Genomic DNA, 26,920 nt, shown 5'->3' with positions numbered 1-26,920 from the left:
TGAACTCCCGTGGGTTTAAGACAGGCTCTTCTCTGAATGCCCCTGCCTCATAGACAACTCGGGGATGTCCCCTGCCAGTCTGGTGAGAGGGCAGTGGGGAGAGGCAAAGACGGTGCCGGTGGTGTTCGGGGAAGCAGCTCGAGTCTGTGGCCAGGAGGGAACAGATGTGGCACTGGGGACAGATGTGGCACTGGGCCTGGTAAAGAGAGGCTCTGAAAAAGTGGCTCACTGCTCTCTGAAGCCAAAATGTGTTTGAGAGGAACTTTCCCAGAAGAAATGTTCATTCTGCGTCTGGAGTTACTCATTCCATGTCATTCCTGGAAAGGTGCTTGCAACATTTTGAAATATCTAAGTATCAACAGTGATGGGATGATGCAAACTGCATCAGGAGGGGCTATTACAAGCTTGGGGAGCACGTATGAGCCTTGCTTTTGAGTTACATTTTGCAGTTCTGGATGTTTTGTTTTTGTCTTCCATGACCTGTATTCTCTTCCATCTATGCAAGTGAGCTGCGGCTGCCAGTGAGCTGAAAACTGGGAGCAGAGATGAAAATAATTATGGGCAATAATTATGGGCGGGGATGGAAATAAAAGTGCTCCCAGGTGGCTTCCTGCCTTTTGCATGGCTCGGACCTGCTTACAAGAGCAGGGGAATAGAGAGCTCTTAGCTGGTCCCATGCTGAGAGTAAAGTACATCCTTGCCTGCAGGGAAAGCACTGAGAATACAAATCCGTGCTTCAGAAAGGTGGATGACACAGGGTCGTAAAGTTTTCATGAGAACCACTTTCTTATGGAGTTTGGGTTGTTCAGTTTATCAACAGTTGCTTCGAAATTAAATTTCAGTTGTTCACAAATAAGATGTGTTAGCAGGAAGAGAGAAAACCGAGCAAAACGGCAGTAGTTGGATTAGGCCAGCAAAGGGTCCTGCTGACCCTTCTGCATGCTGTGATCAATACCGCTAGCTCAAAGGAAACCACAGCAAAGCTTTCAGTGATGTTGGTGTTACCTCCTCCCAAAATCAAGCTTGCACCAGTTTATGCTGGTGATGAGCTTGCAATTCGCATTTCCCAGGATGAGAAGATGCCAACACCATGCCAATGCTAGGACTGCTCCAGCATTGATGTTCCCACAATGGGACCCCTCATTCCTCATTGTAGGATGCAAACCGCGGGCATGCTCCAGTGGCCAGCAGAAACTGAGCCATTTTCTGTCATTCAGACACTTAGAAAACACAGCAGGTTGCCAAGTCTCCAACAAAGAAGCTGCAAAATTACCAGCAACCCACTACTTACTGCTCATTAACCACTTCTTAGTTCTGTAAATGCCTTAGATTGGGCTTCATTTATGAGCGCTTCTGTTTTTCTTGGCACTGCCGGACCCAGGGTCATGCCAGAGTCACTGGAAATCCCTGTTTCCCTTTCCTTGGTTGAATTTGCCTCCCTTTTTTAGCGAGCGTGCAGGCAGATGTAACCTGAAGGACAGTGCATGCTGCCGGCGCTTGTAAAAATAGTTACGGCGTGTGAACGGGATGGAGCCGCTCTATTTTCTGCTGCCTTGTCTGCAGCAACAGCATAAAGGCGTTAAGGAGCTGTGGTTGCTGCAGGAGGTGTTGGCAGCGGGGGCTGTTGATCCCCTCCAACCGACAGCGTGGGCTGTGCTACCTGGCCTGCCGCGGCCATCGGCTTGGTATAAATAATAGCAGTGTATGCAGTCCCTGAAAATCAGTAGTTGATATAGTGAGGCATTATGCTGAGACACAGAATATACACAGACGCAGTCTCAATACAGTATATAAACATGCCTGCTGCACTGTACATGTCCTGTCCATCCCAGCTAGGGAATATGTATTTTTTTTTGCATGAAAGTCATAGCAACTGGCTGATACAGCTGAATATGGTAAAAGCTTTATAGGGAGAGTGAAGGTTGCTTGTGGCAGGGGAAGGAACCAGGCCATATTCAGGCTGTTTGACTTAGAGGCCCTCCTCTGACGATTCTGGTCAGAATTGGTTTTCACTTTCTAAGACACCATCTCAGCTGTCGCACTCAAGTTAGGTTGGCTAGGAGCCTGGACTAGTCCTGGGCTGCGTGCAAGTCCTTTTTTGACTCTAAGTATATTCCTCTTTCAATAGCTCTTCATTTTTCCAAGGGGGGTTTGGCACAGGCAGTATTATCTGTCTATTATCTCTCTCTGATCTATTTTATTGCCTAAAACTCTCCCTGCCTTCCCTCAGGTGAGTTCAGACAGGTCTGGGTGACGGCCAACAAGCTCAAAGACATAGAATTGACAACTGGCTTTTATTTTGCTTCATTTGCTGCTGAATCTGCTCCAGAGCATCCCTAGTAACCTCCTGAGGTCTCAGAGCAATGTGGGGGCCTTCCTCACATGCTCCCAAGTATGGGTGGCTGTCCCTGAGATCTGGGCACAGGGTGGGACACCTGGGGTCTGCAGGACACTGGGAATTCTGCCTCACGCTGCAAATCCCAGCCTGCCTGCAATCCCGGCCTCCCGGCCCCAAAACCTGCCCACTTGGCCCCAAACCAAAGGTGGGGCAAACCTCTGCAATGTCTTTGGCAGCTGCTGCTCTCAAAAGATGGTGAGATCGGGGGCTTTGCCCTGGCTCTCCAAGGGGGTGGAAGCAGCTGCCCAGCATGGGGGAGCGAGCCGTGCCATGCAGCCAGCTTGTACCTTCAGCTGTTTTGTCCTAAAATACCCACTGGTGTAATTTTTTTACATCCTACAGTCTTTACCCCAAGCTGTGTATCTCACCCTTAAATGGAGTTATATTTTTAATTGCTGGCAGAGTTGTATTATTAGACGCAAGCCTGCTGCTAATGTGCTGTGTGGCTCTGCAGAGAGCTCGATGAATCTACCTCATCTTGCAGACAGGCAGGGATGAATCATCCTGCTCATCTGCAGCCAATGCAGGTCCTAAAATGTGTCTTCTCCCAATCAGGCTTATTGCCGAGACCTCCACTTGAGGGAAAAGCCCACTTGAAAGCTGCTCTCCAGCCCCATTATCCCGCTGAGAGGCAAGGGAGTGCTGCATGGTGGGTGTCTGCACAGCAGCACCGGCCACTTGCTGCCTGTACAGCGAAATGTCAGCCCTGTTGTGGGGAAAATCTGACCAGTTGCTCCACAACTGGGTACCAGTGGTAGCCCGTCTCAGGGGACCATGGCAAGTGCGCAGACAGAAGATTGGTCTCCTAGCCGTGGAGTAGCAAAGAGGCTTCCAGAAATGAGTGTGGATTCATGAGCCCACTGAAATGGGAATATTTAGTTGCCCCCCTAGTCTGGATGAGCTAACCATGGGGAAATAACAGGGTAAAGGAGCCTACAGGGAGGCATGGAAGGAAGGTGTGAGGAGGCATTTTGGGGCTGCCTGGATCACCCCTGCAGCACGGCACTTTCTGGGGACGCCCAGGGCTGGAACGATGCACTGCAAAAGCCACAGCAACAGAACACCATGGGAGCGTGGCTGCCTTCCCTCTGGGATGCTCATATCAGCCATTTGGGAAATGTTCCAGGCTGGGTGTTACCTGGTGTTTAAACAGACACACTTTTCAAAACATAAACTATTGCTGTGTGTGTATCTAGTGGCTTTGGATCAGTCTCTACCATAGATTTTTAAAGACTTGGTTATCTAAGGATGCTGATAGAAGCTGAAGCAGGATGCTCAAATGCCACCCTCTTAACAGGAGCTGGCATCCAAGGAGCTTTGAAAGTAGGCTTCTTTCTGCCTAAATAATTTTTAAACTCTGGGCCGTACTTGCTCAGGGCCCTTTTGTTTAGTTTTGATGGAAGAGAAAGTTCATGCTCATTGTGAATGAATGCACTACACAGCCTCCAAGGTAGCCTTTCTGTACATTAGTATTAAAGGGTTTTTTCACCTACCAAGACCAGGAGCTGAATTATATTTCACAGAAAGTAGAGGACTTTCTAACTATGTCTTCTTTCTGCTGTCAAAGAGCATGTAGGAATTACAGTAGACAATAAGCTGCTAGACCAGAGCAGTGGGGCTGTAACAAAATGAGGGACAATTAATTAATTGATTAAAACAACTGACAAGTCTATGAAAGTGCAGTCAGTACATCAGTCCACTGAAATTCTGTATCTGAGAGCAAAAGAAAATACTTTTCCAATTCTTAGCAAATGACTTCACTTTGTAACTCATTAGTAGCTCAAATGAAGTGTTAAAGTAAATCTCGAGGAAGTGAGTCAGAGTTGGAGGACAACTGAAGTCTTCAGCTGGTTGTATTGCAATTGCTGGGAGCAGCAGTGTTGGAGGACAGACAACATTTTGTCCTGTTCTACAACTTCAGTACTTGCTCTCTTTCACCCTAAGCTCTTCAGTGCATTGGTCCCTGCACTCCCTTGGCTCTGGTACTGCAGGGAAGGGGATCCCTGTTGAGTGGGGTCTGCAGTGTCCGCAGGGACGCAAGGTGCCTACTGCGTGGGGACGCAGCCTGCCTCTGCTACGCAGCATTCGCGCAAGAAGCAAAGTCAGCCTTGCACGGTGCATTTGGGATACAGTTTGATTTGTTTTCTTATCCTTGTTTAAGAAAGATCTTCTGGTAAGCATGAGCCAGGGGTTTATCTGTGTTTTGCTGGAAGGGGCACTACCTGCCAGAGTCTTTTCAAGAATGGGCTTTTTTTGCTGTTTACTGAGGCTGCAGTTATAGATGGCGTGGGGGGAGACTGCAGCCTTTCTCTGCTGGGCTGAATCATGATGCCGACACTTCTGTTGCAGAGCCTGAGCCGAGCATGCAGTGTCTCAGCTAAATCTGATTTTCAGTCCTTTTTTTGCAGATCACGCAAGTCAATTAATTCCCCCTACTTCTGTTTCCCTTTTACACCAAATGGATCCTATAAACGTTCCAGTGATAAAACATTGCAGCAATTTCCACATTTCCAAGATTACACTGATAGAGTACGTTCCTGGAAATCACTTTCTGTTTTCTGCTGCTAAAAATTTGGGGGGGCCAGAGCCCTAAGTACTCTCCCTACACCTCAGTTAGAGTCTTGCCCTTTTCACAGTCCCATGGGGATGTCCGTTAAGTACAGAGGCTGATGTAGAGCTTTGCAGGAGGCAAAAAGGATTTTTTTCTGTCTCTCTTCCAGCTGCCCTTAAGCTCAGATGCTGCAGTTCATACTTTTCTTAATCAGCCTCATTTAAAGCAAGTGCCCATAGAAAAAAAAAATGTTTAGTTACCTGTATATAAAGCTTTTTGTTTTAGTAGAGAAGAATTTGGGTTTGAAGAGACAAAGGGCCAGTGAACTGAAATTCTTGATTGGGAATGTTTGGGAGAGTAAATTACCTTGGAAATGAAAGTGGTGTTGCTACATAGCAGGATAATAAACCTTATGATGTAACAGTGTGTTGAGATTAGAATATACTGACTATGTAGGAAGAAAAGGTATCTCCTCTTTGCCACAGGAAACAGAAGAAATGAGAATTGTTATGGATATTATTTCTCCTTCTCTTCCTTAAAAATTATTTGAAGTGATGGAACATAATACTGTGATAAGAGAATTACTTACAGGTCTGGTACATGCTCCTGTCTAACTGTCATTCCACTCCTATTTCTCAGCCTCTCAACATTGCCTACAGTCACATCTATAGCTCCTACCGCAATTTTGTGGGACCACCTCATTTCAAGACTATCTGCAGGCTTCTTGGCTATCAAGGCATCGCGGTGGTCATGGAAGAGCTGTTGAAGATCGTCAAGAGCCTGGTAATTCTGAGCCTAACCCTGGCGATGGAGAAACCTCAATGCCTTGAGAGGCGCAGGTTGGACAGTCAGCCTGGGCTTTGGGTTCTGGGTGTTCCCATCTGGGCACGTTCATGTCCCTTGATCCACACTGAAACACTTGTGTTAACGGTCTGATTCTCACTGTTACTGAGGAATTCCACTGATTTCTGTGGGATGATGGGGTGTTTCCAGCATCTTGAAGCGTTAACTGTGACCAGGCACCTCCATCTAGGGGTGGTGGAGTTGGCATGCTGCTTTGCTAAAAGCCTCTGGAAAGTGATCGGGTGGGACATGGTACTCACGGTCCCTCAGCACTGCCTGTGCTCCAGTCTGGGAGACCTTCAAGACATGTGCCTGTGCTCAGCAATAGCACAGGAGCACTCGGTCTCACCTCCTTGTGATACCCCTGGAGAGATGCAGGAATGTAGAGAGCAGGCAGCAAAACCAACTTTTTGAGTCTTTGTAAGAAAATTCCTGCTATAGGTGAGTCCTTCTTCAAGCCATACTGTCCATTTCCATCAGGTATTCTGAAGCCAGGCTGCCAATAGCCCTCTCTGCTTTCTAGTTCTCTCTTCTTTTTCAGAAGAGAAATGTGGTATCCATAGGGAAATGATCCCATGTGCTTCCTAAGGGCACTAACAATACGGAGCATTAAGAAGGGAGGAGGGAGTGTGCAAAAATGTATAATTTTTCAGGTCATGCTTTTCTACTAAAACCCATGCTTTACTGGAAAGGCAATTTTCATTCATATAAATATTTAAATTCTGCTTTGGCTGCAATGACGTCATTTTGAACTTGTCTAACAAAGCAGTGTAAAACTGAAAATTTCAAGTGTGTATCTAGTTTCCCTACTATAAAGCACCATAGTTACTGAAGATGTAATTTGTGTCACTTAGTTGAAAATGCTGTAGCTGGTGTGTGAGATCAGACAGCACTCAGCACAAAGACAAAGATTTTATGTTTGGCTAAACAGTGTCTAGTGCATAATCCCATATAATGTATCTACAGGATGCAGGTGTCCAACTCCAAATGACAGCAAGCACTTTTAACTACAAAATATACTTTGCTCTTGTCCATATTAGTTCAAAACATCAGATGTGCAGAAACTTGTTCTATATGCATGTAAATTCCCTTTGAAACTCTGAGTATCTGGTGATCATTCCTCAGGTGGAAGGAGCATTTCCTGTGCTGGGGAATGACTCCTTTAGCAGCTCTGGTGAAATGCTTTTTGGCTTAGGAGCACAAGTCCTGCTGGATCTAAGACTGAGCCTTGTTTGGATTTCAGCTGCAAACAATGCAAACACAGCAAGCTGTATTTTGAAGTTGAAAATCCCTGCAGCTGTGATTTATTATTTGGGAGGAAGCTGTAAAAGCACTCTAACTTCATACACTTGGGCTGAATGTTATATTTGAGTGAAATCCAAATTAAGCAAGTTCTTCTTGAACTCCAGCTGAAGTTTCATCCTGTGCTGTCAGATGTGGACCCATCCACAACCAGCCTCATTCAAAACCAGCGCCAGGAGAAGCCATCATTCCAGCTTAACCTCCCTTTGTCTCCAACAGCTACAAGGCACCATCCTGCAGTATGTGAAGACTCTGATCGAAGTAATGCCCAAGATATGCCGCTTGCCAAGACATGAATATGGCTCTCCAGGTGGGTGCTACAATTAGATGCTTGAGCAAGAGCTCGCCCACGTGTTGGTACAGCATTTACTCAGGCAGACACTAGTAATTAAACATGGTTTGGCACCTGACATGCTGGTACAACATGCAGCCAGGCTTGCTGAGACACAACTTTCAGCTGCTTTGCTATTGACGCTGGAACACGTGTAGGAAACTTTTCCAGGAAATCTCCTGTTGGAAATTTCCCTTTGACCACACAGATGGCTGGTAAGGGAATGTCTTCTGGTAGCTTCTGTTTTGCTTTCAGGATTTTGTAAGCTTTTGTTATTGTGGGTTCACAGATATTTTTCAAAAGCTCTACTTAGTTGATGAAAGATTTTTTTTCAGGATGACTGCAGTCTGCCATTGAGCTGGATGGGGAAACTCTCGCTGGTATACATGAGCCAGCACTAAGACATCTACTGCAGTCTTGAATCTCTTTTTTTCCTCTGATGAGGAAATCAAAGGACTTCATATGAATTACTCCCTATTTCCCAAGGGTTACTGAAAGCAGGGTAAGACACTGCGTGCTAGTTCTCCCCAATGCCAGTCTCTGTCTATCCACGTAGCAATTAAGGCTTGCAAAATTTGTGATTAAGGAAATATCAGGCACTGACTATCTTTTTATCCAAGTTATCGGAGGGTGATTCTGCTCTCGCTTTTCTGACTGTCCTTCCTTGTCTCTTAAGGAATCCTGGAGTTTTTCCACCATCAGCTGAAGGACATCATTGAGTACGCAGAGCTGAAGACCGATGTGTTCCAGAGCCTCAGAGAAGTGGGCAATGCCATTCTCTTCTGCCTCCTTATCGAGCAGGCTTTGGTAAGGCAAAACCCCCTGCACCAACAGATTATACTTGAAATTGCAAGCTCAAGAGTATAAGTGGAAGTGGGCTCTCCAGCAGAAGAGTTTGGGAAATGTTACTTTCCAGCTTCTCGTGCGCTCAGGGTCTCTCTGGGGCTGTGTTACTGGGGTCTGTGGGCATGTCCATGGGGATGATGTGCATCGGTGCTTGGTCACTGACATCTGGGATTGCTGAAGGAGAATCTGAATACTGGAAGATCTAGATTTAATTCTTGGACCCAAAGCTACCCCTTGTTCATCCTTCTCAGAAATCAAACCATTTGGAGCTTATTTCTAGATTATAAGCTCTCTGGGGCAGGAATCAATACTTCTTTATATACATATTTGTACAGTGAGAAGTAGATTTGAGCCCTTTGCTCTTTTGGGGTGTCAGTGCAATAAAAAACCCATGATTGATTCTAGTGGTGATAAGGATAAAGCAATCCAACAGGAAGGAAGTCCCAGAAGAGCTGATGATATATTTCCTATGACATCTTCACTGAAAACTTAGCTGGAGTGACAACTTGGTATTGCCTCCTGCACAAGTGTTTTGCACGTGCACAAGTCTCTCAGCTCCTGTGATGCCCTTTCTGTTATGGGGCAAAGGCTATGGCTGAGTGCCACACATCTTCTTAGCTTTTAGTTTTTCACACAACAAACTTACTTGGTGATGAATTTATCTCACAGTTTGGCCTAGAGCCAACTAAGGAGTGTTCAACAACACAATTTTACATTAAAAATGCATATTTCATGTCGTAATGCTTTTTGCAGGGTTGTTTCAGTTTTTCCAGAAATATTGCAGAAAGACTTCCCTAGCATAAGATGGAATTTCCAAGCAAAGCCAGAAAGTTTTGTTTAGAGCAAAACCAGAGGAAGTTCAAAGATTCCAAGTTTTATCCAACCATAGAGCACAGGGAAAACTGAAAATCTCTGCATGTCCTCAAAATGGATATTTCTGCCCTTGCCTTTGCATTTTAACCCCCGATGTAGAGACTTTTAGTTCCCGATACGGTGTATCAAACACACTCCGTGAGCAGTAGTTGCATAAGATTAAGAAAACTAGACACATATATATATATCACCTAGCAGCTTGGCTTTATTTTATAGTATGACCAGAATTGCCAGCTATATCCTGGCAGTTTCTGTTCCTTTCGTGGCTTCGTCAGTGCTTTCTGCTGTTCTCAGTGTTGGATTTTATGCTGGATGTACTGCATTTGCCTTTTCCATCCCATCTTTAAATGGACACTTAAGGGACACATGGTGGTTTCTTTTAGAAATCTTTCATTTCAATGCAAAAATGTTCCTCCAGTCCCAGGAGCTGTACATCAGCAGTATACTGGCATTTTAGAATAGCAGAAAATAAAGAAAAGAAGATGGTGAGAATTTGGGGGTCCCTTTAGGAAGGCTGCCCATCAAAGTCCATATCTGCCCACTTTCTGTGCCAACCAAAGCCTCTCCCTCTCTGATTCCTTGTTTTTCCACACAGAAATAGATTCAGAATGTAAAGCCATTTTGCATGCAGCAGACACTGGTTCTCGCTTGCTGGAAGATGTCAGATGCGTAGAGCCATCACGTTACAAGATTTTCCCTCTAATGGAGCTCTTATGCAGCAGGAGCAATTGCTTTTACGGTGCAGTTATCTTCAGAGCTGTCAGAATGATCTAAGGCTGGTGGTATTTGCTGGCAGAGACTGCTGTAGTGAAGATGCTCGGTCTGCTCCATTCTACTCCTTTTTTATTGTTTACATTTGAGGAATGAGGTGTTGCTTGGGACTAAATTCCTAAACAGAATTCTTAATCTCAGGTAATGGGCCTTGGGGAGGAGATCATTAATAGCATGACTAATTTTGGGACAGATATCAGGTGAATGCAGGCTGCAAATGGTGAAAATACTCTCTTTTACCAGAGAGAAACAGCAGTGAAAGAACATTCATCTAGGAACGAATAGTGTTTTGCAAACAAAACCACCAAGGTGACTGGCACTCTCTGTTAGCATCAGCATCTCCCTGCCCATGGAGGGACCCTGGGCAGTTCCTGTCCCTCCAGCACTGTGTCACAAACTGCACTCCCACAAACTCGCTCTCATCCCAGCATCCACGCTCCAGTAAAGCCTCCTGCAGCTCCATGCTACACTGTCCTCTCCCTCTTGGCTGGAAGGTGGGGTATCCACCCGTGCCTCCCAAACAGACCCAGCTGAGTCATTCCATCTGGCCCCCAAATATCTTTTGCTGCGCTGTCATGACCTGCTTTCGAGTGTGTCTAAATCTCTACAATAAGCTCAGAACTGAAAGCATGCCCTAGAACTAGACTTTTGTAGGAGCAAACTAATGCCTTGTTGTGACGCAATGCCTCTGTGTTAAACAGCTTTGGTTTCCTTGCTGCTGTTTCCCATTGCAGACTCGTATACAATGTATTGTCAGCCATCGCTCCTCAGTCTCCACCTGCCTATTCCTAGGTTTCTACTCCTTGTGCATCTGTGTTTGGGATTATTTTTTCTCAAGTGCATCGGCATGCATTCTCTCAGGTGGCATCTCATGACGTTATTCCTCTCTGGACTTCTGTATGGTGCCTACACCACTGGGATTCTAGTTTGATAGCCCTGGCTGAGAACACCATAGGAACAACCAAATAATTTCAGACCAATGTACTATGTACCTATTTGCAATAGAGCCATGCATCAGTATATTTTATATGTACACATCCTAAAATAACGAAGCCAAAGGGTAATTTCCACCTGGGCACGCTCTGTAAAAATAAATGGCAGGAAGTCATCAGGGTAAGATGAAACTGAAACCTCCATGGTCTTTATCCCCTCTTACTTGCAGTGTTATAAGTGGGACAGCAAATAAATATAAAGCTCTGGCCTTATACAGGCAGGAAGTAACTTATTGGAGTTAAGGAGAATTTTTGAGCTGGGTTGGATTTGAATAGGTGCCGTAGACATGAATTGTTGTAGTGTTGCCCAGGCCCCTGAACCAGACACTCAACCCCTATAGGTATTTTTTAACTTACTTTATCTTTCTTTCTTCCTGCCTCAGTCCCAGGAAGAAGTTTGTGATTTGCTGCATGCTGCTCCCTTCCAAAATATTTTGCCCAGGGTCTACATCAAAGGTAAGCTGAGAGGGAAGCACTGGACAGACTCAGAGGTCTCTGCCCACAAGCTGTTTCTCTCCCATTTCTGCTGAGGTTTAGTTCTGGCCCTGCTTCCCCCTCAAAATAGATAAGTGGATACAGCCAAAAGTCAGGTAGAAACAAATGCCAAGGGTGCATTTTCTGTAGCCTAGTTACAGACTGAAACCTTAGTCAGTTTGGGGGTTCCCTTGAGGTTTTAAAGCCATTTCACAGCCTCTTTGGAGAATGACAGCATGAAATGTCCATCTCAACAGGAGTGATCAGTAACAGGGACATGCTTTTGGACATGTGTGATTAAGCTGCTGCTGAGACTGCAATCGCACATCCCTCCCTTCTCTGCATCGCTGGTTCCCTCATTTGCTGTTGGTTTGGCTCACTGATCCAAAGTCTCGTTGGATGGTTGCTGGGGGGCAGCTCTGAGCAAACTCGGCGGAAATTGCGGGTCTCCACTTCCTTCTCTCATTTCACTGTTTGCTGCTCGCTTGACAGAAGGAGAACGCTTGGAGGTGCGCATGAAGCGTCTCGAAGCCAAGTATGCCCCACTTCACCTGGTTCCCTTAATAGAGAGGCTGGGCACTCCGCAGGTAAGGATTTCATTGAAAGGGATGGCTGTTGAAAATTCGTAGCAGTCCCCAGATGGCTTGTTTGGCCTTGGGAAAGCGATCCTTTTTTTTTTTATTTTATTTTATTTTTTTTCAAACTTCAATTGGACAAGAAAATCAGAATCCTTGCCCTAGCAGACACTTTGAAGGGAAATTTGTGAGCGGGTCCAGAGATGGTGTGTTCTGCCTCTGGTCTGGAGACCTGGCAGGGAGCTGTAAGGCAAGCACGCTAGAAGCCAGCTCTGAATAAGAACAACTCTGAAAAACTCTTCTCCATTTTGAAAAGATGGAGAATTGCTGGAGTGGTTTGAGGGGAAACGCTGCAGGGCTGCCCCTGACTTAATCAATTGCCATCACTTTTGGGGATCCCATTTTAGGGCTGCAGTGTGGTTCATTTTTAAGCTCATCCCTGTCAAGGAATACATCTGAGAATGGTTTCCCTCCTAGCACATGCTTCGAGCTTCAGCACATGCTTAAAATTATGGCTCCATTTAAGTGTCTTCTTGAGGTGGGTCTCAGCTTGGAAAAGTTCTCTTGTGCAGAAATTGAGTACTGTTAAAAATACCTCCGTAGACTGATCAATGCAATGGGCAAAATTTAAGCTCCATTGATATCAATAGCCAAACTTCCACTGCCTACTTAGTGGGGTTGATGGGATAAAAATCATTCAAAGTATTAAATGAATCAACACCCTTTTTCTGTAATGTACTGCCGAGGGAATGGAACACTCAGTTGTATGAGGTGACAGATCTATGGCAGGCAGAAAGTTGTTGATGATTTTCTTGGTTTTTCTGATGGATCAAGGACATTTTGAACTTTGCTTCATTGGAAATCATATGAAACAAAGAAATTGGCTGGATAACTGAGGGCTTTTTCTTACTTTGTAGACACTTCTCTCATCTTCCCATTGGCTTCCTTTTAAAGGAGACACTCGAGAAAAAGAATTCACCTCTGTGTTTTTGTGTCTTTGTGTTGGTCTTTCTATCTCTCCTTCTTTCCATGCAAAATCATCATTGAAATCTGCTATTAGAGTCCACTCGTTGCTTATCCCTGCTGTAGTTATGATGGTGATGAAAACAAAAGGTATTTCATGTCCCGCTAAAAATTAATTTTTCTGTAAACTGTTCCCATATTCATCACGCAGGTACAGTTGAGTACCGGATCTTTTTTGAGATCAGATGTAAATGAACACAAGAGTCACTTTCTGTAGGTGCCTCCATAGCGTCTAAGCTTGCTCCGTATGCAGTTTTGGACATGCATTTTGGAAATGCAGTTTTGGACACAGGCCATATGGGAGTTTTTTTCCTGCAGAATGCGTAAGTGCCTTTTAGCAATTGTCCAGAATCTGAGCAGAAGTTGCCTGCTAGATGCCTCTCCCAAAAGGTGGCCCTATGCATTTCATACAATTACATGCTGTGAAGGGGCTGTGCCAGAGGCTGCTGTGGTTAGTGGGGATCTATCAGTCTTTGCAGGCTTTAGGAACGGTTCTTGCAAGCTTGCCAGTTAACAAACTGTAAAAGAGGTATGGCACAACTGGATTTGTGCAATGGCAGGAAAACTGTCAGTAATTGTTGTAAATAATTGCTTTGCATTGGAAATCCAGAAGCAGCTGTTTGATAGGTGATTCATAAAGAACCAGGGGGGTCAAAGTGGTTCATTAAAGGAATCCTCTCCCTTTTAATGCTGATCATAGGGGTATTTAATAAGGGATTTTCAAAAGTGCTTGGTCAGTCTGATTTTTTTTCACTGGAAGTAATGGGAGCTTTTCCTTTTGAAGACAGAGAGGATAGTTGAGCCAGCACACTGGCATCATTTGACAATTTATCTCGAGAGCACCCTCCCTCTCCTGGTCTTAGAAATCAGTGAGACCCCAGCCTGTGAGGCACATCTGGCCACAAGACTAATAGTTCTCCAGCTGCCTTTACCATGTTAGATATCTACCCAATGGTAGTAGTCCTGTATCAAAGACTGGTCTTATGGTGATGAATTTTAGAACAAAATTCTGTCTGTGAACGTGCATAACTGAGTGGTACTACATCCTTTGAGAGCTAGATGCATCCCTTTCTAGATCAAGATTTCTTCAGAAACAGCATACTACGATCATTGGGCTATTTTGTTCTCAAAAGTACCTCTTCTATCACTATATCTTACCAAACAGTAAAGCTAACACCTAATTTATATTTGAAATGGTTTTACTTCTACTGTGTCCCCATTTTGCCATCCTAGACTAGTGTATGCAGGTGCTAATCTGTACCCATAAGAGCTTGGAGCAGGTAGTAGAGAGAAAGCGTACAGCCTTTAGCTATAAAAGCAAGCTGGGTAAAATAAATCTTTACTTGCTAAGTAAACATATGCAAGTGTGTGCCATGAAACCGGTGATATGATTCCTGCGTTTGACAGATCTAGGGGTCCCAGACCCAATCTGGCCTCTGCACAGCAATACAGCTTTCCCTTGATATTTACTATTAGTTGAACATTAATTGATGCGAGGTGCCCAGAACGTCCTTGAAATTGTGGCACAAGCAGGAATTGTAATGCTTCTGATTTCAATAGCCACCAAACTTAAAAATGCTTTAGGTTGCTGCCAGCATAAACTAATAGTCAGGAAAGGGGATGTGCAGGCACATTCATGTTTTTTTTGAATGGAATAAAGATGACCCAAGTAAACCCAGCATAATTCATGTTCTTAATGTCTGGCCAGGACACGTGCCTGCCTGTTGTACCAGATGCTCTGAACCCCCATCGTGATTCTAATCGGGATGATGTTTTTATAGGCATTACAGGGACAGCTGGAAATGGAGCAAATGCTTAAAAATTATTTAAAGCTCCAGGAAGTCCTCTGGGATAGGCAGGGGGGTTGGTAAATGTCAGGCTTGCTCTGCATGCCTGTGCCAAAGTGGTGAGAGGGATAAAGGGCTCTGCCTGTGGGGCCAGGGTGCCGTGGCAGCCGCTCATCTCCCAGGGTGAGCGCGGCGGAGCTGGAGTCTCCCACAGCCACGGGCATGGCTCCAACAGCACACAGCTCCCATTTCCCATGTTATTTTTGGCAGCACTGCAAAGAGAAGTCAGTAATGCCGCTGGAAATGGCAAGAAATGGGGCAGCTAAGAGGATATCGGGGCAGCCAGCAAACTCCACGCTTGCACCCCAGCCCCACTCAGTGAGCTCAGTGCTGCCATGCCAGGGGGACACTCTGCTTGTTTATTTAAAATACACACACCCCCTTCTTTTTTTTCTCTGGGGGAAGCAATGGGGCTGAAATGAAGTCAATTCTCTTCTAATTTTCCTCTAGTGTAAAAGCCAAATGAACTCCATCCAGTGGAGCCATTCCAGATTTGTACATGTAAATCTGAGCGGGGATGTCACAGAAATTCTCCACACGTGTAAAGCGTCCACATCTGGAAAAAAAAAAATTATTTTACTTTCTTGTAAGTGACAGGTTTTCCAGTATTAAGGTTCCGGTGGCTTCTCATTTTCCTCAGAGCTTTTTCACCCTAACTACTAAAGAAATAAAGCAAGCCATAGGCTATCTACATTTTAAAGAGATGATGGCAATGTCCTGGGAAGCAAAATGTCCCTGTTCTCTCCTGTTTTATTTTCATAATCTGCAGAAATCATGACATTAAAACCCAGCAACACTGAGTAGCACTAATAGAACAGCATGCTAGCAGAATTAAGGATCAGTATTTCTGTTCAGCTTTGCCTTCAACTTTTGTTTTCTGACGTAGGTAGTTATTTCAAAAGATACTTAGGTTGGTGAAATATAATTGAGCACAATATTAAGTCTTCTTCCGTTTGAGGGATGAGTATTCTCTGGTGGGGAGTGCCATAGGAGCAGCCATCAGAGGTAAGGTTGGACCTTGCATGGGATGTGTGTTAACTTTGAAAGAGCCAGGGAGACCGGGAAGCATTAAGTCCAGCGAGAGGGTCGGTCTGTATTACATTGTCACTTCTGTTTCTTTGGTTGTCCTCCTCCTCAGCAAATAGCTATCGCCCGGGAGGGTGACTTGCTGACCAAGGAGCGGTTATGCTGCGGGCTGTCCATGTTCGAGGTGATCCTGACGCGAATTAGGAGCTACCTGCAGGACCCGATCTGGCGTGGGCCGCCCCCGACAAACGGGGTCATGCACGTGGACGAGTGCGTGGAGTTTCACCGGCTCTGGAGTGCCATGCAGTTTGTGTACTGCATCCCCGTGGGCACCAACGAGTTCACTGCAGAGTGAGTGTCCGTCGGCCGGCTGCTCATGAGCTAGCGGGGCCGGCAAACCCCCGGGATGCCCTCAGCTGCAGCGACAGCCTCAGCCAGTGTTGAGGTAGAGGGGGAACGTGGATCCTTGATGAAAGGACCTTGTGGTGCGTGGACATAAAGAGATGCCCAGAGAGCTTTCTATTGGAACAGCTGGGGAGAAGAGCACTGTAAAGGGACATGCCCAAGGTGACATGCAGAAGGAGATGGGTAGATGGGCCAACAATCCAAGTCAGGGGCTAGGTCCTGATCCATCTTACCCTGTGATGCACGCTGCACAGCCTGGCCCTGGTGTAATTCTGCATATCTCCTGAGTTCGTTTCCTCTAGGTATATACCTACTTTCTAGGAGTAGGACTGAATCTGATTTCCCTAGAAATTCACCAAGGAAAGTTCCTGGTGCCATGGTAGGACTTCTCTTACCTAACTCTATCCTGTTATCTCTCCCCATCACTCTGTCCTCCTTCTAGGCAGTGCTTTGGAGATGGTCTGAACTGGGCAGGTTGCTCTATTATTGTTCTCCTTGGACAGCAACGGCGCTTTGACCTCTTTGACTTCTGCTACCACCTGCTGAAGGTGCAGAGGCAGGATGGGAAGGATGAAATCATAAAAAACGTGGTAAGTTGAACGGTGAGGTCCCAAAGGACCTGAACGAGCACACTTCTCTCTCTGTTTTCTGTCTTGCTTTGTCCAAATGCATAAATTACAACCATGCCTGGTGCTACTCTTACTCAGACTGGACACACTTGCTGTGAGATTTTCATCTGCAGTATCAGCAGAGAGGCCAAGGTTTTAATTGGCTTGACAATCAAATCTTTTTTCTCCCAAAGCTTTTCCCTTCTTCCTGGGGTTGGGAAACTGGAGCTGCGAAGCTAGTATTTCCAGCAACCATCCTGTGATCTCAGTGGCTTTATCAATAAGCAGCTGGGAGTCTAGACTTTAGAACGGTTAACTTAGGACCACTCACTGACCTTGTTAATGCTTTGTCTTGAGTCATCAAACCCTATAATGAAGTGAGTCAGCAGTCCCTGGAAGGTGCTAAGTGGAACTGTAACATGTGTTATAGCTGCTTTGCTTTAGCAGAGGTTTCCATCAGCAGGGCAGAGGTACTGGTACTTTCTAGCTGGTCAGATGACATAAGACTCTCTTCATCTACTGTTTTTCTCCCTCACCATCCCTCCAGCCCTTGAAGAAGATGGCCGACAGGATCAGGAAATATCAGATCCTGAACAACGAGATTTTTGCCATCCTGAACAAGTACATGAAGTCAGTGGAAACAGACAGTTCCACAGTGGAGCACGTGCGCTGCTTCCAGCCCCCAATCCACCAGTCGCTGGCCACCACCTGCTAGTGTGGACACGGACCCCGCGCAGGTTGGGAAGGGAGAAGGGACTGAACCCAGAACAGCTGGGAGGTGTAAACTCAATGGTGTGAGACCTGGCAACAAAGTAAGACTGTGTATGCCTACTACACACGAGGACACATCTTCCCATCCAGCCCTGTTTGAGTGCATGTTCTTCTGTACCATCCCTGTGATCGGTTTTACTTGTAGCTTTTGGACTTGGGGGTGGGTGGGGGCGGGTGGGCGAAATGTGCTTTTCTTCCATGAAGTGGTCCGGTTTTTCCCTGTGATTCATCCAGTCGAACACATCACTCTGAAGCCATATTGCAGCCCCAAACATGGGGGTCCTGGTGGAAGAGCTCCATGCTTCCACAGCACTGGGAGCCAACTTCCACTGCAGAAGCAATGGGGCAAATCAACAGCCCCAATGACACGTGCCACCAGCCGTGGAGCAGGAGGGTCTGAAGGCCCCTGATTCACTCTACTGGGGGGAAGAAGGGATGAAGGCAGGATGTCACCTGAGGCAACACCCTGAGGATCAAGTGATGGGCACAGAGGAGCCATCAGGCTGGTCTTGGATGGCTGCGTGCCCCAGGCTGGCGCCAGCTTTGTGCTCTCTGCCACGTCACTGGCCTTTCTAACATCTGTTTAAGGGAGCTTTGGGTTTCAGAATAGCAATGATGTAATCGCCAAGTAACTCCTCAGCACTTCAGAGAGCTGGGGAAAGAGAAAATGGCCTGTTTTTTTCCCTGCTATGGGACATCTGCTTATTTTAATGCAAAAGATTCTGCCCCGAAGACACATCTTCCATGGACTAAACAAGATTTCGTTTGGACTACAGAAGAGGCTGCATTCATGTGAATGTACTCTTGAACACATTCATTTGGGTGGAAATAATCACTGGTCCTGACAGGAGGCAAGTGTAGTGACCTCGAACATACATGATCTTTGATCTTCAGCCAAGGATGAGAGCTGGGGTGTGTAATTTGTGTATGTTCTGGAATGCTATTTTCCCTTGTTTTAGACAAATTCCTCGTGGCACAGTGACCAAGTATCTTTCTTCAGAGAATGGTGTCTATCAGCAGGGCTTAGGAAACTTCCCATCACTCAGAAATGATGTGATTGTTTAGAAGAGGTAAAATACAGGATAAGCACTAAAAAATACCCAGAATTTTCCAGATTTAAAGGCATTCAGAGGGAACACTGGAGTACATTTCCTTTTCCCACTCAGCTAATCTAAGATTCCTGTATACTGAGAACAAATTCAGTAGGAACTTCAAGGAGGATTTCATAACTCATGGTCTTCCCTGCTTCCCCTCAGTAGTGTCATTGAAGTGAAAAAAAAGCTTGTGCTTGAAGTTAAAGTTTTACTGGCAAAAATCCATGTGCTCCAAGAGAAAATGATGCTAGCCTCACCACTGGCAATATTTTAATTTCTCAGCTTTAGCCAGGTCACAGCAGATAATTGCTGTTACAGTACACAGATGTGATAATACATATTCCTCTCATGCATTTCATCATGCCTTGTAAACTGCATGCTATTACAGATGTTAAAAAGGCAGAGCCTGGGCATTTATTCTCTCAGAGGGAACATATAATTAATTAGTAGAAATGTCCCCGCTGGAGTATTTTGTCTTAGGAAACAACAGCCAGCAAACTACTACCAACAAGAGGAGATCTTGCTGGGTGGGATGAATTTGTTCTCCCAGACACTCACAACCTTCTCCCTTGATAATCAATAAATTCCCCACACGTGAAAAATGCTGGACATTTTTACACCTTGAGTTTCCTTTAATTACCGAGACAGACACTTAAACTGCAGGGAGGAAATTTTGCGGCACAGTAATCTGAAAATAAAATGAAATCTCAGGAAGTCTGGCTGAATCTTTGAGTGGCAGGGAAGGACCCAGCCCAGCAAGGCAAGTTGTTTCCTCCATGTCGCGAGGAAGAGCAGCCAAAGAGCATCTGGAACTTGATGACACTGCAGAGCTCTTGCTCTCTATTTACTTTTCCACTAAGGATGTCAGTTCTGGTTTTCCATCATGTTCTAACACTTCTACACTACTGGAGTGAGGGTATCTACAGATAATATATTTTTAAAAGGAAGAGGAGAATCAAGCACTTTATTTTTTGTGGAAAACAAGATACAAGGAAGATAGATCCAACCAAGATCCTATTTTTCCTGGCGTAAAGAGTAAGTGCTTGTTATTTTGGTATGAAAGTGTTGCTGAAAAGGTGACACGAGTCCCTGTCTGGCTCTCAGAGCCACCTTGGCACAGCACAAATTCAATGTCCTACTGCGTCTGACATGTTAAGGGATGTTGGAGTCTTTTCAGAAACCAGCATGAGCAAGAAGTTACTACAAAAAGATGAACTGTACCACACGGCCCAGTCTCAGCTACCGAGACAAAATAGGATATAGTAAGGTGAATTTAAATGCCTGTTTTCATCTGTTTAGGTCTGGAGTGAGTCATGAGATGTTTTACCTAAACATGAATATCACTTTGCATTCTTTTGCTGTAGTTCTGCCATAATAATTCTCTGAAACGCTGCAAAAGATAGTTGCATGTACTTGAAAGAACAGGTAGATGAAATCTGTTTGTTGCCCTCAGATTTACTGGCAAAAAATCCCTTCAGATTCCAAGGGATTAAATGTTTTGAGCAAAATGTCCAAAGTGCATGAACAAAATGTAAAGTGTTTTTGACTGTAGAGTGTATGCAGATGTTTTGCCTTGTTGCTCAAGTAGTATGAGATATCAGCTAGGAATAACCTTATGGTCTTCATTTCTGAGATTTGATGTTATTGTCCTTTTATTATCTAAAGGATGCAAATAGTCTGTAGCTTCAGTTCTCTAACCTTCCTTGACCATATATGAGAAAGAGGTCCAGGCTTAGGTCTTTAAAGAACTCCATGAAAATGGAAATTTTTTGCCTCCTATCCTTTTTTTAATGTCATAATTGTTAATGGAAATAAGGAGCAAATTTGCAACAGTAAGGCTAAATAGTAATAGATGGCCACGGCGTCAGGCATATTCTCCACACTTGCAGACTTTCTGCCAAGTTTGGGTGTCTTCCTTGCAGACATGCTCTAATCCTATAGTTTTCAGCCTTTTACAATCTGCAGACCCCTAATTTTTTTTTCCTAGGGAAATGTGGACCCCTGTCTGGATACTAAGTCCACTGACTATGGGCTTGCTTTTTACCTACATTTTCCTGCTTACTCTGAAGTATTCTGCAAACTCCCCAGCATTTACCTGCCACCATTTGGAACGTCTACTTCAAAGACAAGTTATTGGCTCGATACAGGAATTACAGGGGGAAGAAAGGATGGCCTGTGTCATGAATGAAGTCAGACTAGATTATTTTAATGTTCCCTCCAGCTTTGACATATAAAATGTGACTATTGGTAGCACACATGCCTTTCTTGGATGATGCTACACTTGACTTTCAATGATACAATAGAAAGGGGAAGCAAAGTAGTTCAAGCTCAGCACTTCAATGGTTTTCCTTTTAAACTCTGACAGCACTTATTAGCGTTGAACAACATGTTAGTCCTTTTTCTCCTGCATTACTCCAGTCCAGTAGGTTCATGTGTGTTTGAGAACAAAAGAAAAAAGAATTGAAGGTGTAAAAAAACCAAGAAAATATTCTCCAAAACTCTTGTCAAATGTACCATATTTGTATGAAAAGCTGCTTGAGTTATTTTGTACAACAAATTTTATTTATGGTGGGGTATATTTACGCTCGTGATCTGATACGGTGTTAAATTTTTGATCCATATTTGCTATGCAGCTGAAGATGATATTTTGGGTTTGTATTATTATTTTTTGCTGTTGTTCTAAAATTCAGCTAACAGAAGCTTCCATCTCCATTAGAAACGCTTCTGCAAGAGTAAAGCATCTGGTACATGGTGATATGTCCCGTAACACAGCAACCAACAGTGTGTACAACAAATGTGGGATGACTTTTGTGATGAAGAGAAATAAAAATTGGGCTCATTCATTAAATGGGCAGACTTTACCTTGTGGTGTCATTATCATTGCAGTGACTATTATTTGGGGAGAGCCTCTGATTGCACCTGGCATAAAGAAAAAAGCTAAGAGGAATAATGGCAGCATTTTGTTGATAAAAACATCAAGCTTTTGTCAAAACCAAAGAAAGAAAATGAAGCTTTGTGGCCAACACCAAAACAAACAAACAAATTTTCTGATAGGAAAAGTTAATTATTTTTTGAGACAAACATCCCTCCACAACAAATTTTCATTTGAAAACTTGTTTTAGTATAAGAGGACTGGGGGAGGGAAAATGATATAATTATTTTTAATAGAATTTGACAGGCCCTACTCAAAACAAAGCTAAACTGAGGAGCTAATTTCCTCTCATTACCACAACCTTGTCAACTCAGCTGGGGCCTTTTTGTTCCAGGAGACTCTCCTTGCTATTTCTTTCCAAATTTCCATTTGAAACCATTCTTAGGTTTGTGTTAAAAGCATCTGCAGAATGAGCAGTAGGAACCGAGGGGAAAAGACCTTCTGGGAGCTGAGGAATTAGGGTGAAACAACTGACATGGATCTCTGGGAGTGCGAGCACCTATGTTTCATCAGCTCTAGACAAAATACTGTAACTGATGTTCCCTTTTATAGCTTCTTCCCAAGGTTTCCTCATGGGAACAACTTCCTAGCTTAAGAAGAATAAAACCACAATGATTCTTCACATAAAATTGGAAGTGAACTTTATACCATGATCAGACAGCCCTGTTGATCTTTCCGATGTGCTTTAAGTCACGGGACACACGATGTGCCTGCAGCTTTGTGTGTAACACACTGCTGTGGAGGACTATTTGCCTGATGGTTGAAAGTTGCCCAATGTTTACTGATTTCAACACGGTTCTGCAATGGGGAACGGCAGAGAGGACAGCAGGACTTTCTTCCTGACGCAGCCACTGATACTATGCAGGTTGTTTGGTTTTCATCCTTTTCTCCATCAAGATTTCTTTTTTTTTTCCTCCTTTTTTTATTTAAATTAATTTTAGCTGCTGTCTCGTGGACACCCCAGTACTAACACCAGCCCTAAGAAGTGCTCACAGGCTGCATGGTCTCACCTAGAGCCAGAAGCAATACTTGCTTTGAGTATCAGGGTCCAAGACTAGGAATTTTGAACAACCAACCCTGAGGGACCAGCGTCAAAGACAGAGGCCCACATCTTTCTTCTTCCTAATGTTTCTAAATATGTTCACATCTTCAGATTAAAGGCACTTCACCAATGCAAAGAATAGTTCATTAATGATTGTTTTATTCTTTCAAAAGCATAATGAAATGACCCTTCCTGTCACCCCTTCTGCAAGCCAGGAGTGCCTTTCACATCTAGTTTTGCTTGATTTGGAGTTCTGATGCAAACACCTGCCAGATAAGAGTTCTGCAAACAAATGATCTGCTGATTACATGTCACTTCAACCTCATGGCACCCACTGCTACTCTGATGCCTTAAGGCCTCCAATGCCTGCTGAACATCCACCTCCTACCTGTCACCAACCCACCACTCCTGTTCTGCCAACATGCATGGTTTATGGGGCCACAGTGACCTGGATCACTGAACTGATCTAAATAAAAAAAAAATTTACAACCCTGGGAGAAATTATTTGGGGTGTGCTTCATGGCCTAACAACCCTGGATCACTCAGCTGCTCCACAGCATAGACCCACAGGTATGTGCACTGGTACAAGGAGGGCGGTATGGCAAGGGTGGGAACCCACCACGGATGTGATGGGCTTGGGAACTCTCCGTGTTGGTGATGTTGTCTGAACTCTTGTAGCATGAAATGAGAGCCTCAGCCACTGCAAATACGGTTACCTTGAGATAGGCTAAATTAAAAGCTGTCTGCTCAACAAAGTCCAGTCTTTCAAGCTTTGAGCATCCTTTCATGTAGTGCTGCAATCATCTGAACACCAGGCAATTCCCTTAACCCCTATCCAATCAGGTTGTTGTCAGAAAGAGAAGGATTTACCCTCTCTTTGAAGCAGCAAATGGGTCCTTGGAGCACTCAAACTATACAAAGCCATAGCAGAATGCAATCCTGCTCTGAAAGTTTCCACAGGAACCGCGCCTAGCTGACATCCAAGGGCAAAAGTTTCCATCACCTGTTTGCAGGATATTTCCACTATTATTTGTAACATAGGACAATTGATACCCAGTATTTTTCCATCATTTTTTCCAGACCAGAAGAGATGAGCAGAGAAGAGCAGGGGAAAGAAAAGCCTTTTGATGTTGCTAAAGAGGTTATTTGCATGCAAAGCTGTCTTGCTCTTACCCCTTGGATTCCAGTCAAGTTTTTTGGCCTGGAAACCAGTATTTCAGGAGGAACTGCATTGTTAGAAGTTGAGCTGCTGAGGAAGACTCCCTGATTTCTGATGAGTTATTTTTAAAGAAACATCTGATGTGAGTATCAACCAATGAGGTCATAGCTTGGAGCTGAATTCCCTTAATTACAGCCTTCCCATTAAAATGAGGATATGAAGCAATAAGAGAGGCATCGGTTGCATCCCTGCTTTATTGTTATCAGTCTCAACTTGCCCTTGACTAAGCATAGTAGGCAATTCCATGCTAATCCTAGCTGGCTTTTAACTCCCATATTGCCAAATGCAGCCTTGCTAAATCCATCAAATGTGACTTAGTGATTTTATATACCACACCCCCACAGCCCCTGCACCGGAGAGAAAGAAATACATGACAGACTTGTGTCCTGTGGTTGGTTGCAAGATCTGACTGAAGCTTCTCCCACGGTGGTGACAACCAGGCACGCTCCTTCCCTGATGTCTGATAGAGTCAGCTCACACTGTCGTGTCCCCTCCTTTTGGGACCTCTTCCCTATCCTGTCTCCTCTCTTCCCAGAACTGAGAACAGCTTCTCTTGGAGACCTCACCCCTTGTCAAATCTGGCAAAAGTGGCCCATGGGGCCAAATATCTTTGGGAATGAAGGGGAGTACATAAACACACGTGTATGTGGTCACATTAGCGTTTTCTTTTAGGAAACAAGCTGACAGGGGAAGGTAAAGCTGCGGCCCAAAGTGCCTTTTGCTTTTGAATGCACAACTCCCTCTGCTATGCAAGTAATTATGAGGTTGCACCCTAAAAGCATTATTTTAACCCCAGATCCCTTCCATAACAATTTGCTCTCTCCCTAACACCTCTTTGTGCACAGTGGGCAACTGCGCTCTGCAGAGATGTCAACAACACTCACCCACAAAAGCTTGGAAATTATTTTAGACACAGTTTAACTGCCAATAACCACATCACCATTAGGACTCCCCAGCTATGAGCAAGACCTCAGGATGTTGGAGAAGGTCCAGCAAAAGGAAGAGCCCCACAGTGCCCCTGAACACCAGAGCGAGCAGACGGAGTAGCCTGCGAGGGGACGGGGGACACAAATTCCCCCCACCAGTTGCAGGCAGGCAGCACTGCAAACACAGCAAACACTTGTCCCACTCTGCCGTCACCTCGGTTGCCGCAATCAGCCTCATATTCACACATTGCACAAATAGCTCTCAACCAGCATCAACCAGTAAATTTACTAAATAAAGGACAAGTCTTTGCCATCATTGTCCTGCTCAGGGTGTCTTTTGCCTGCGTAATATACAACAGCAGCAGAAGTTGCTCCCAGATCGCTGATAAATCAGCACATTTCATTTCCTACGTCAAAACCCGCTGCCACACGATTTGGACTGATTATCAAGTGCTCCTGTGATAAAAGGGGAGGACATGGGATTTGGCTGGCACAATCTCTCCCAGTCAGTGACCCACATGTCTGTGACTGATGAACAGACCCAATTAAAATCAAATGACTCACAAAACACTTGAACATTACAATTGCTGGAGAAAAGAGTTGTACAGAGATAGGATGAGACACTGAGTGAGAGAGCCATGTGGTGCTAGCAATGCTGCAGCTTGATGGTCTAAGGGCAATTTCTGTTTTAACAGGTAATATATTTGGGGGGGGGAAGGCAAACTTTCAGACACATTCAGATCCTGCAGATCTTACATCTTTATATTGCCTCTATATATGAAACAGATACTGTTTCCACATATAAATGTGGGCTTGCTGAAGAAAAGCTATTGGTTTTACTTATCTCTGCTGAGCTAGAGCAAAATCTGGCTAATGGCTCCTGCTGCAACGAAAGGGCTTTTGTATCAGCAGTAGGTTTCTGTGTACACGTGGCCACCATGCACAAACACAGGAAGGCAGGACATTGGCAGAGGAGGGTGGGGACGAAGGCAAAACACACTGGTGTACAACACGCTCCAAAACACTGGCATGCTAATACTAGCAGGAGAGGCTTCAGCTGCAGTGGGATGGGAAGTTGATGGGAGAGCTACAGCCCTGGATCTGTAATATGAACTGAACCACATGGCCATGATGAGTGAGACCTGCCAACTAAATAGTCACAAAATAAAAGAATGTAAAATAAATTTAAGTGATGGAGAAGTCCATGGGGCTGGAGCTGACTTTCTCAGGGCAGGGATTCAGCATGGAGGCAGCTAAATCTTAAATGACAGCTGCTGCTGGTGAAATCATGTCCTGGATCTCTGATCTCCTTTTGCACAACACTTTACAGCACAATGGCAGTGCCCGTGTCATTACACACTCATCTTCTGTCGATATTTCTTTTCAAATGCACCTTTGCCTGGAGTCTGGCCTTTCCCGCTACAACGCAAAAGTCAGGAAGGTTCATTGGGGAAATTTGGCCTGACCTTCAGCAGAGAACATGCCTTTGCCCAGTGAGTACATGATGCAGAGAACCCCACACTCACTGCAAAACCTCCATTGGGATGTATCCATCTTCCCTAGATCTCTACATGTTTCTCAGCCCCCCAAGACCATCCTTCGGTCCTACAACCTACAGCACACAGCCATACTACTAAGTGGAGAATAATAAACACCAGTGCTTGAAGCAACAGGACACTTTCTGAAATGTTTCCTTGCTACATTAACTGTAGTTACAGTGTCTTTTAGTTACAGGAGATATGTTCAGGAGTACAAGATTTAATTTATCTTGTTTCCTTGCAATTTACGTTCCACCATACTCTGCACACATACAAAGTCCATAGCTCTGCAGCGTTCACAACCCGCTCAGGGTACACCCAGTGCCCCACAGCTCAGCCCCTCCAACCAGGCTCGCACACCGCCTAACCCGACGCGCAGCCTCCTGCTTCCACAGCACCTTCTCCCAACGACGGCAATAAGAAAAACACACTCCAGAGTCAAAAATCCCTGTCTGGGGCTGAGGCAGGGAAGCCTCGTCCCAAATCCGTGTAAAGGCTGTTGAACCCACCGTACTCCCCTCCTCTCCCGCTCC

The 26,920-nt window shown here is 44.8% G+C and overlaps 1 protein-coding gene across 4 annotated transcripts in view; it reads left to right on the top strand.

The window, feature by feature from the left end:
• Positions 1 to 17,580, top strand: part of LOC104158014 (cytoplasmic FMR1-interacting protein 2) — a 45,366-nt gene extending 27,786 nt beyond the window's left edge. For all 4 annotated transcript variants that reach the window (XM_009695575.1, XM_009695574.1, XM_009695573.1 and 1 more), the window contains 8 exons: positions 5,589 to 5,732; positions 7,314 to 7,404; positions 8,102 to 8,232; positions 11,291 to 11,363; positions 11,874 to 11,968; positions 15,965 to 16,203; positions 16,700 to 16,847; positions 17,413 to 17,580. In XM_009695575.1, coding sequence (XP_009693877.1) covers positions 5,589 to 5,732; positions 7,314 to 7,404; positions 8,102 to 8,232; positions 11,291 to 11,363; positions 11,874 to 11,968; positions 15,965 to 16,203; positions 16,700 to 16,847; positions 17,413 to 17,580 — 1,089 coding nt within the window. The remainder of the gene's footprint in view (positions 1 to 5,588; positions 5,733 to 7,313; positions 7,405 to 8,101; positions 8,233 to 11,290; positions 11,364 to 11,873; positions 11,969 to 15,964; positions 16,204 to 16,699; positions 16,848 to 17,412) is intronic.
• The last annotated feature ends 9,340 nt before the right edge of the window (positions 17,581 to 26,920 follow it).

This window comes from Cariama cristata, unplaced genomic scaffold (genome assembly GCF_000690535.1).
Source record: "Cariama cristata isolate BGI_N322 unplaced genomic scaffold, ASM69053v1 scaffold8512, whole genome shotgun sequence".
In the NCBI taxonomy this organism is placed as follows: domain Eukaryota; kingdom Metazoa; phylum Chordata; class Aves; order Cariamiformes; family Cariamidae; genus Cariama; species Cariama cristata.
This window is presented reverse-complemented; position numbering and strand designations above follow the sequence as displayed.